Genomic DNA, 11,712 nt, shown 5'->3' on the forward strand with positions numbered 1-11,712 from the left:
GGTGGAAATTCTCGATAGAAGGGGTCGGTGAGGTTTCGAAGGGAGAGAGAGGAGGATGAGCGCGAATCGCGAGAGGGAGAAAGATAGTTGAGGTGGGATAGAGACGTGGATGGAGAACAGGAGGTAGAGTGGAGGGCGCGAAGAGTGGATACCGGGAGGTTGTCGGGGGTTGGCGAAAGAAAGGAGAAGGGAGCGATAGGGGTAGATGACGGAGGGATGCATGGTGCGCGCGCGCGCTTGGCAGCGCGACACGGAGGGACACGAGAGATCCGCGAGAGAGAGAGGGCGCTCTCCCCCGAAGTTTTGCGACGAGTCTCTCCAAGAGGGATCCTCGGGTACGTCCGTGTAGTACAGGAGCTAGCCGATAACGAGCTAGCGCGCAGTGCCTGGTGTCGGTGCGGATCGCGCTTCCGCGGTGTTTCTTCTTTCCTCTTCTTCTTCGTAACGTCGTGTCGGCACGCGCGCACGCTCGACCACGAGCGAGTAAAGCGAGCGAACGAGCAAGCGAAAGAGTGGTGTGTACACGTTGTGTGTGTGTGTCCTACTATTAGCCTGGTGCGCTCGCCCACTGTGCTCCCTGTCGTCCTTTCCTATGTCGCCAGACTCGTTCCGACGTACGATCGTCATCGCCGTCGTCGTCGTTACCGTCACCGCCGCCTCCGCCACCTCCGTCGCCTTCACCATCCTTTAGAGTCGAGATACAAGAATATAAGGAAAGAGCACACCTTTTACCACCTTGGTGTAACGTCGGATCCACCGCGCAACCCGACGCACCCGACGCGGGTCTAACCCTCCCCCGTTCGGGGGGGCGCGAACAGAGTGGATTCGTCGTAACCCTTTCGAAGCTGTCGTACGTGTCGCGCGAACAACACCCCCTACCCTGTCTTTTCTCTCACCCTCATTCCCTCTCTCGCGGACACCCGCTCGTGATCGACGTATCTGATATTCGCGATCGTAGATGATGATCATCGAGGCGCATCTCTTGCAGGATAATAAATAATTAACGGAGAACTTGGGGGCCGTGCGCGAGACAATAGCATTGCATCTTCGAAAAAGAAAGAAAGACAGATAACGAATATACCAATTACCGATATCGATTAGTAATCCCATCGACGATCGCGCTGACGAGGAGGAACGTGCTTGCGCGTTCGTATATGCAGGAACATCGCCTCTCCCTTTCCTGTGCATGCGCTAGATCGTCGCACGTGTGCGTTGGTATTGCAAGCTCCTTAAAAAGATACGAGAAATGAAAAGAGTAGTCTACTAATTAATTAGGTATTCCAAGAAGAATTTATCGGGAGAATAGGATGAAATCAATGTCATGAGCAGCGTGTAAGATAGATATCCCCGCAGTGTTCATCGAGAACGAGAAGAATTTTCCCCGCCACGCGATGAGTAAATGTTATTAATTCCAGTTATTGTCGTCGTTATCGTTATCATTCGCCGGGTTGCGAAGAGGATCCGTCCGAACGGAGCGTTATTCTTCGGTGGCGCGTGCCGCCGTCCATCGCCGAGATCCGAGAGTGGAATCGTCGGGCGCGAAGGAGCGCCACGACAAGGCTGCACACACGGGGGTGACAATGCGCCGATGCGACGACGGTGGTGCCAGCAGCAGCAGCAGAAGCAGCAGCAGCAGCAGCAGCAGCAGGGTCCCGAGCACCACCGCCAGCACGGAGCGGTCTCCAGCGCGTACCTCCAGCGTCGCGGCAATCCCCGTTATGACGACGATGTCTTAATCCTAACAATGCCCCTTTGTACGTTCCTTCTTCGCCGCGACCGTGAGATACCCGCTGGTGTCTGCCCATACCCATCGTCGTCGCCGTGATATCCTGATCATCGTCGTCTTTGTTGCCCTTCGTCCGAAACATAATCGTAAGAAAAAGAGAGAGCCATAAGAGGAAGAGAGAGACAGAGAGAAAGTGCGCGTTTCGGTTTACGCGTGAATTCTATGTACGAGTAGTTAATTTGGTCCCGTCCTCCGGGTGATAGGCGAACGCGAGGGTGGCGGTGGCGATGGTGTGGTTCGAGTGGTGAAACGCCATAACCTTCACTCTTTCTCCCTCTCTCGCCCAGGAACCACCGCCGAAGAATAACTGTGACATCAATGTCCCTGTGTCGAGTTTGAGTCATCGTGTGTTCATCTTTTGTCATCGCGATCCCGATGCAATTCGAGTGAGTGCGCCTTCTTCGTATCTTCATTAGTGACGTTTGGATCGAGTTCGTTAATCGGTTACCGACCTCAGTGACCTCAGGATACGTCCATGAGGTTTCGGATGCGGCGATTTCTGAACAGATTGCCGCTGTTGTCTGCGTCATCGCCACCACTGTCATCGTCGCCGTCGTCGTCGTCGTCGTCGTCGTCGTTATCGTCGTGGTGGTGCGTATTGTCGTGCCACCACCGGCCGTGATCATCGGCAACGACAGGCAGCAGCAGAGGGTGCAAGGAGAAGGAGGAGGAGGAGGAGGAAGAGGAAGTTCAAGAGAAGGAGGAGGAGGAGGGTACGTAGCCGGGCGTTCAGGATGCAGCATGAACCTCGGTGCCCCGCACTGGGAGCTCGCGAGCCTCGGCAGGGGGACTACGACGACGACGAAGCGGGTGTTGTTCAGGTGCTTTCGCATCAGGTCCTCGATACACGCAACGTCGTCGCGCGCGTCGAGAGCTGCCGTCGCTGCCGGCGTCGTCGCGCTCACACGGAAGTGGCGCACAACACCTGGCACAGCGGGGACAGCAACAACAGCAGGGAGAGAAGGCATCGCCAGGTCGACGAGAGACACAAAGTGCAAGAGGTGCAGGTGGCGCGGCAAGAGGAAGAAACGGAAGCGGAGGTGGTGGATTACTACGAACGCGTTGCGTTGCCGTTGTTGCTGTCGCCGTCGAGAGAACTCCTCGCCGGTATTGTCGTCGTCGCCGCAACCACCGCAGCAGCCGCGACTGTCGCAGTCGCCGCCGTCTCGGTCGGCCGTGGTACGTTGGTCCAGGGGAACTTCTAAGGGCCCCGCCAACCCGGGCCGCTCAAGCAGGCACCTGGGCGATTGGTCCGGGATACGCACGAGCGGGGCTGACATCATCGAACAGCGGGGATACCCCGGTGAATGGTCGCTTGCCGACAGAGCGACGGAGTGGACGACGACGAGGCGGATTATCGTGGCGCGAGTTTGCCTATTACCGCAGGGACGAGGGACGCGTACAAAAAAAGAAACGGAAACGAAAGGAGAGCGGAGATACGTCGAGGCTCGATCACCTGTTCAGGAAGGCGTTGACGTGTATCGCTACACGGTGGAGAGGGAGAGTGAGGAAAATCTGGCACGAGTTATCGAGTGGTGGAAGAATATCTCCGATATATTTCCGAAGGAACACTTGGAAGCGGAATTGCCTGAACGATCACGTTGCGCAGCGTTCCTGGCGTCGTGTCTCAGCAGACGTACCGGAAATAACGGTAGCAGCTGCAGAAGCAACGTCGTGGGTCGCGTCGCGAACGACGTTCGGGGAGCACGAAGAGTCGAGTGTCGGAGAGCAGAGCGCGTGCCGAGAGGCGGGCCTCAGATTTGGTGGCAGCGATGCGGGGCCTTCTGCAGCAGCCTGGCTGCGACACGGATCATCTACGTCACGAGTCCACCGCGAGTCATCTCTTTCGTCATCAGTCGACGTGCACGATATCGAGGAAAAGGAGGCAGCGGCAGCGAAAAGATCAATCGGTTCTGGTGGAGGAAGGCGAAGCGCGTCGCATCGTACAGCTACGAACGTACGCGTCAAGGAACGTCGACGAGGAGGTGCGCGACGACGACGGCAGGACGTCGGGGACGTTAACGTCCCCGATTATTCCGTCGCGCCCATGCTGCTCGACCCGTTCGGACTCACGGGACCACCTACGTCGAAAAAATGGAGAAAAGAGAAGAAAAGGGAGCAGAAAAAGAAGAAGGAGCAGCAGCTCTGGTTATCGTCGTCGTCGTCGTTGTCGTCGACCTCGTTCGTGGAGTGCGTACGGCCCGGCCGCGTCGCTTATCGTTCGTATGCGTCGTCCAAGTCGTTCTCCAGATCGATTCGCGATCGCGTCGTCGACGACGTTGGCATATTCGCCGCGCAACACCATCATCACGAAGCCCGACACTTCCAAACCGGGCACGGACCCGATGAGAAAGCCGGAACTGCCACTGCCTTTCGCATCTCTCGCGATTCCGCTTCGCGCGGCGTGGTGCGCGCGCGCACATGTGATCGCCACGAGGATCACGAGGACGATAATGAAGGCGACGCGTTGCGCGCGCGGACGCGCATACTTGGCGCTGATTGTCCGTCGCCGCGACGACGACGGGCCCCGCGAAGAGCAAGAAGAAGGTCAAGAAGAAGACGAGGGAGCGGAGCGATCTCCGAGGAAGGGCCCGATGTGGCTACCTCGGCCGTTTCTTTCGTCGACGTGCATGCTTACACTGCCTATAGCGATGACAGAGACGACGATGACGATGAAGAAAACGACGGTGACGACGACGATGACAACGAGGGACAAGTACATTGCGAGCGAAAGAGAATTCACAGTGGGTCCAAGGAGGCCCACGACGAATACGAGGAAGACGGAAGCAATGACAGCGCGCATGTTAGTGTCTCGGATAATCCGCGCGATGAATACAAACATGAAAACGCGTCTCGCGAGGACTACATCCACCACACCGAGGGGAATACGAGTAGTGGTGTATCTAAGAGTGATCAGTGGGCATCGCAATCCTCTTCGTTTGATTGGAAGAAGGATCGCGAACGTGTCGATGGCTACGGACGCGAATACCTGACAGTGGACGAGGTGTTCGATGGGCAAGGACGAAGAAAAGGAAAATGGTATAGTGAGAGGAGATGTAGCGATAACACTGCCTGGTTCCAAAAGCCAATTACTAGGAGAAAAGGAAGAGGCGAAGGAGGAAGAGGAGGAAGAGAAGGAAGAGGAAGAGACAAGCCGCGTATACGCAGGAGCTATTACAGACTGCTGCTGTTCGTGTTATACCTTCTGGCGTGGCCCCTATTGTGCTCGAGCAGTCCCTCAGGTCACCTCGCCTCGACTTTCGCGCAGAACCCGACCCTCGCGCACACCAAGAATCCCGCACAACGGGGTAATACTACGCCGCCGGACATGTTGTTCTCGTCGTCGATTACGGTCATCGAGCACCAATACAAGCATACGCAACAATACGTTCAGGGTAGCGATTACAATACCGATAGTGAGCGTCATCGTCATCATCAGCAACAGCAGCAGCAGCAACAGTCGGATCAAGAGAAGCCCGACGAGCAGCAGCACCCCTACAACGAATACACTTGGGAGGTGAACCAAATGAATCCCTGGCTGTCGGCCTGCGATCTGGCGGGACCAGCGCCGACCGATCTTCAGGGTAGCTGCGGAGCACCTCCACCGGAGGTGCCCAAGTACTGCCCGAAACTGTGCAAAAACGCTTCCGAGATAATGAAGACCTATAATATGAAGATAAATAGGGAGGTCGAGGACGGAGGCGAGAGCGGCAGTCGACATGGTGATAAATATAGCACCGATAAAAAGAAGGAGGAGAAGGAACAGTGCCTTTTATATCTCGAGGAATCGCACAAGAAGATCATCTGTCAAACGAAGAAGAATAATCCAAGTGATCTGCTGCTTCGGCTGCGTCTACGGCACTGCTGCGAGCACGCGGTGTTTAACGCCCTGGCGCCGGGCAAGGGCGGTCCGCTCGAGGACGTGCTAAACGGCGGCAAGAAGTGCGATGATGCCTTGGACAAGCTGTTGCTCGTTGATGCCCTGGCCGCGAGGCTGCATTGCGAGTTCGAGGAGGTACTGGCGCGCTACGATTGCGCCCAGCCGTACTCCGTCATCCACAACTGCACCCATTGCAAGGTAACAGGCCAATTTCTACGTATTTACGATGTGTGTGTGTGTGTGTGTGTGTGTATGTGTCTGCGCGCGCGCGCGCGCGCGACGTTATTTATTAGACACTCTGGGATATCCTCTAAAGCGTATATGCATTTCTACATAAAAGAGCGAATAGCAAAATTGAGTGATCGTAGACATAGATACAGTAAACAGTAATAGAAATAAAGAGATAAAAATGAGAGAGAAAGAGAGACTCAAATTTCACGTAAATTGCTTTGTCAATTTAAATTGGCAGTTGCGTATATAAAAGCATTAAAACAAAACGTGGGATATTACTGAATTTAAATGTTTGACAGTTTTAGGATTCTTGCACAAAAATTCAAATAGAAAATATTCTCTGTATTTTCATATTTCATATTTCATAAACATTAACTTTGTAAATTTGAAAATATGTAAATATTAAATATATTATTTTGTACACACATTTATTATATTTATTAAGCATGATAATGTTTCTAAAGAAAATTATTGCGTTCTATGGAAAGTTGTAAATTTGTCATGAATAATTTGCAACGTTTTTCATGCTTGAAAGTTTGAAGTTCAAGTCTATTCTATTTTGTAAAAAGCTGACAGAAAAAATATATGATATGTATTTTGGGCAGAAATCGAGATGTTAATTACTTTTATCCATTACTAGCAATTTAATAAATTTATGATAACCGCCTTTATTTCCGTTATACGTATTCCGATATCCCACTATAATCTGTACGAACAATGCCTTGAATTTCTGTCCAAAATACAAGTTTGTAATCATTATTATATAGGTGTATATAAGTTGTATATTTTAAACGCACTGAAAGAAATATGTTTGGTATTTGTGACTATAATTACATGGTTAGCAGCTCTATTTTTACAGTTATCATTATTATAATGTTAGTAATAATGATTATACAATTTTATAAATCGAAAAAATATATAATGTAACTATAATTCATAGTCATTTTCGATGCCAATTATACATTCTTTTTGTACGAAGAATTACATAAATATACAATATTAAGTGAAAATGGACCGAGAAATATTCAACACAAATGAGTGAAAAGGCGGATCTTGATGTATAATAATGTTTTTCTGTGAATTTTCCAGTTCCAAGCAAACTGCATACTGATTATCATCTGTCAGTCTTGAAACACAGTCCTAGACTGAAACTAGAGTACGTAATATCACAAAATTAAATTGACAAGCAATTTAATATTACAGATGCTAATAAGCATCTTAAAAACATCTAAATAATTTATTGCAAAAAATATCACTCGAATTCTTCGAATCTCAGTTGAGACTAGGATTTTTTCGCAATAAATTCTTTATAGCGTTTTAAAGAAGCTTATTAATATCTGTAATATTAAATTGTGCTCGTCGATTTAATTTGTGATATTATATAAATATAATTATCATTACTAACATTATAGCAATTATAAAAATTATAATAATTATAAAAATGGAACTCCTAACCATTATTATTTTACCATACAATTGGTCCTAAATACCAAACACTTTTCTCTCAGTGTGTAGTTTCGAAAAATCTTACTACTGCTGCACCAGTTATATTTGTGTTTTGCCTAAATTCACAATGTGTTTCGACATCATTAATGCCATTTTCGTAATACACCTCTCGTATGCAGTTACTTGTGAATAATTAAACGATTAAGACGCGCGTCAATCCAATCATTGATTAGAACGCAAAGGAGTTTCGCGCGACTCACAACATTCGGCGTGAACGAAATTATTGGAAATTCTCGTAGCGTGTTTCCGGGAGTTCATATTACGCTCGTGTCTAATGTAGGGCATAGTAAATTTACTCGCAGTATTTCTCTATAAGATCTCTTCATGGAGAGAAAGATAGAAACAGTAGACGGCTTTGCGGTGCTTTACGCCATTCATCGTTCGAGCGAACGCGTAAATTATGCGAGGCATTACGTATTATAATTTGATATAAGGTATTCAGTTGAGATTAGAAATCCCGCGGAGAGATTCCTCAGGCTCTTTGCTCGTCTCTCTGAGAGATTTCTCGCTGCGAGCGTCTCTAAACGTGCCAGATCTTCCCCATCTCTTTAGACTTAGACATATAAATCTGGAAATGCGCGAAGTCACAAGTAGTCACGCAGTTAACTTGACAACCGTGACATGAACACTTACAACTGCTATATTTGGAAGGCAACCCATATTCTCAAGCACGCGAAGATTTAAGAGGGTCCAAAAGAGAAGATCCGTGAGATTTTCTCTACCCTTAGATTTATATGTATATACATAGCTAATGGCTATAAATGTCATTCCGTGGCGTCCAATTGTAGCGAGACGAATTATTCGAGTCTGTCGATAGACATCCCGGTGTCTACGACAGACAGGACTAATTTCCAGATGGAGAATGGTAAATCGTGGGCGGTTTGCCTTAGAGAGCGAAGCACTTTGTCGTTGTCGTCGTCGTCCTCGTCGTTGTCTCCGTCGTCGAATGAGTTAACGAACAGGTGTTTCTCTCTTGTTTGGCCGATAACGCCGGCGCATAAATTGCTCGTTTAGAAACTCATGGTCCGGTTCATTCAACAATCGTCGAAACTATTTCCAACCGACAGTATGTCCGTCTTTCTCCGATTCTCGCGTTGTTCCCATTATCATTGTCTATACGAGAGCGGCAGAGTTCGCGCGACAATTCCACAATGAGCGGCAATAATACGAGAGTGCATTATGCGCGTGGTTTACACGAGAATCATGTTGCCCGGTTCGTAGTTGAATCAGAAGAGCCGCCGAGTGCGAATCGAATAGGAAGATATTTTTTTTAGCAATCATTCGAGGATCGTTTTAGTTCCATATTTTCTTATGTATCCTTTTTCATGGAAACTAAAAATTATTATAATAACGACGCTACACTTAAGAAAAAATTGATATTTGAAATAAAGAATAAAATCTTTATTCACATCGTTACGAAATCAAAATCGTTATAAATCGTTATTCTTCAATTATTTAAAAATTAATTTAGAGTTGGATCAACAAAATAATTGAAGCATAATTGTCAGCAATTTTGAAACTATGTGAGTAATGATTTTATTAAATTTATTTCACACACACAACCAATTTTTCCTTCAGCGTAGTATTCTTATTATGATAATTTTTAGTTTCCATGAAAAAATATATAAGACAATGTAGTAATAAAACGATCCCCGAATGGTTATGAAAAAGTTGTACTCTCCTTTAGCTAGAGACAGATCTGAAAATAATTTTGTTGGTCTATCAAAATAATTACATACAATCTTAATAATAATAAACAATGTTGTAACAAGTTTTGATATTTTAACAACCAATTTGAGCATGCTACATAATTATTTTGATGGTCCAATAAAATTATTTTCAGATCTGTATCTAGCTAAATTTTTAAATACTCCAACAAAATCGTTCTTTCTATGTGCTAAGTAGATTAATTAATTTTCAAAATTATAGAAGTATCAACCTTGAAAAAAAATTCTGAACATGTCACATCAAAAAGGCATTTAGGGGTTAATTCGACTATTGTTACTGGCCGAATAGGACCTCGAGGGATTGAGAATCATTCAACTAAGGATACAATTTCATTTGACGTTCGTTCGCGAGTATCATTTCATTCTTGTTATTTCAAATGTTATACAAGAATAAAATAATGCTCGCGAGCGTTGCGAACGCCAAGTGGAACGCAATTTAAGGAGAAAACGCTGCAAGCTCCGCGATTTCATTTCGTTTTCTGTTCCTGCACTAAACTACAGGAACTGCTAGAACTCTCTTTCTCGCTTTCGACAAGTATCAAACATATACTTATCTCACTTTAAATTTCAAAAGGACACTAGTTCAGCCACAGAAAAACAGACCTATGATCAACATCATCCTCCTAGTCGTTAATTTCGTCATAGACTCAAATCCATATTTTTTTTCCATGCGCGATTGCCATAAGAAACGGCCCAATTACACATTTATTGATTCGCATTCGGTGTCCCTCGATTGCGGTGATTAACATTCGTCCTACCGTCAATTGATACAATAAGGGTACAATCAGGATAAAATTAGATAAAAACACGTCCGACACGTTCGCAAAAGAAATAATAACGGATATCGCCGATAATTGTACATTGGAAAAATTAATTGCGTTGTTTTGCCCCGTTGATTTCCGCAGTTATTCACGTATTATACAATTTATCCGCTCCAATTTTATCTCTTTACCTCGCGCGATATCATTTCGTTAGGTACTACGAAAAATATATCTGAAGCGTTCGGTTGTGGTAAATACGATCCTCGTTCGTTTAATTCAGTTCGTTTGTTACGTGAGATCGAGACGCGGATTGATTTCGTCGGTTTCGAGACGAGACCGCATCACTATTGGCAAACTGTATAGCGACGTGTGTAGAATGCGTCCGCAGAAACGTGAACGAGCTGCCTCACAATCAACGCTAATGAGCGTTTCCAGCGGAAAAGCGGTGCTCTTAAAAGTGGATTTAATTTATCGTTGAAGCTTCTCCTTTTTCCCTTCCCTTGTCCCGTTTTCCCTTCTTCCAAGAGCAAGATCTTATTTCCTACGAGCGACGCTCCGAGTAAATTTGTCCAAATTTACCTACTGACATCTCTGCAAAACACAGCCCGACTAACGAGGAGAATCTCATCTCGGATTATTGTTTTATTCTAGACGTGAATAGAACATCTGTTACGACTGTGCAGAAATTATATTTTGTCATGCAAGCGTTGCTTGCGTAAAATTGATATAGAAATTGATATAGAAAATGGATACAATTATTCCGTATGAAAATGTAGAGTCCGTTTCTGGATAACGCTATGCATTATCCTTTGGCGCCGCATATGTTAAATATATCATCTATTAATATTATCCATATTTTATACAGAATATGTAATCAATGTTGATGATATTTTCCATGTTACGATTTCGGCTATTTTATATAGAATATATAATCAATATCGATAATATTGTCTATGTAACAATTTCGGCTACAATACTGTTTGATTATTATTGAAGATGACCCAAAAGCGTGCAGTCTTAAATTTGATATTCAATAAAAAATTTAAATACACATGTAAGCACTTTTTTACACATGAATTTATTGTTGGCTCTAATTGGCATTTTTAACTCTATGATTTATATTTTTTAAAGCCTTCTATGTCTTTTGTCAATATTTTAATAGCACATTCATATAAAAATTAAAATAAAAAATCCTAAATCATAATATGAAATAAAATTTCAATTGTATTACTTCCCAAAAATCTTAACGATCATTAGAAAATAACGATTTCCGAGTTATAAGTAATGAAAGATAAATGCATAAAATTTGTACGATTAAACCTAAAATTATTTCTACTACATGAGTATCGGTCTGTAATTTGCAATAGATTTTCGTAACGATATAAATTTTTATCGCTTAGGTTTTAGAAATTGAAAATGATTTTTTAATTCTTCATATGTAAGTACTATGCAACTTTAATGATACAATAAGACAAACAATAACTAAGTTTAAAAATATTTATCAAATAAGATAAATTGTTTTTTTTAGGTAAGTATTTTTAGGAATGTATTTTTTTATTTAAAAACTATTATATATAGAAAATATTATATTATCTTTTCTTCAAAATTAAAATTTATTTTATTAGAAAAAATCTGCAGAGATTAATTTATTATTATTACTTTTTCTTTTTTTCTCTCTAATATTTATAGTTTTAAAGAGAAAATCGGAAAAAAATTCAACTTTTCCAATTTTTTCGCGGATTTTTTCGGTTTTTTTTTCCCAAGGGTAGAAAAATTCATTTTGGAAAAATTCACGCGTGCTCGTAAAACCTACCACGTTTG

The 11,712-nt window shown here is 44.6% G+C and overlaps 1 protein-coding gene across 1 annotated transcript in view; it reads left to right on the top strand.

Moving 5' to 3' along the window:
* Window positions 1–2,532: 2,532 nt before the first annotated feature.
* The window catches only part of Mid1 (calcium-permeable channel component Mid1), a 101,510-nt gene continuing 92,330 nt past the window's right edge, over window positions 2,533–11,712 (top strand). The window contains exon 1 of the mRNA XM_018454287.1: window positions 2,533–5,864. Coding sequence (XP_018309789.1) covers window positions 3,834–5,864 — 2,031 coding nt within the window. The 5' untranslated portion in view covers window positions 2,533–3,833. The remainder of the gene's footprint in view (window positions 5,865–11,712) is intronic.

Source organism: Mycetomoellerius zeteki, unplaced genomic scaffold (assembly GCF_001594055.1).
Source record: "Mycetomoellerius zeteki isolate Tzet28-1 unplaced genomic scaffold, Tzet1.0 scaffold430, whole genome shotgun sequence".
In the NCBI taxonomy this organism is placed as follows: Eukaryota; Metazoa; Arthropoda; class Insecta; order Hymenoptera; family Formicidae; genus Mycetomoellerius; species Mycetomoellerius zeteki.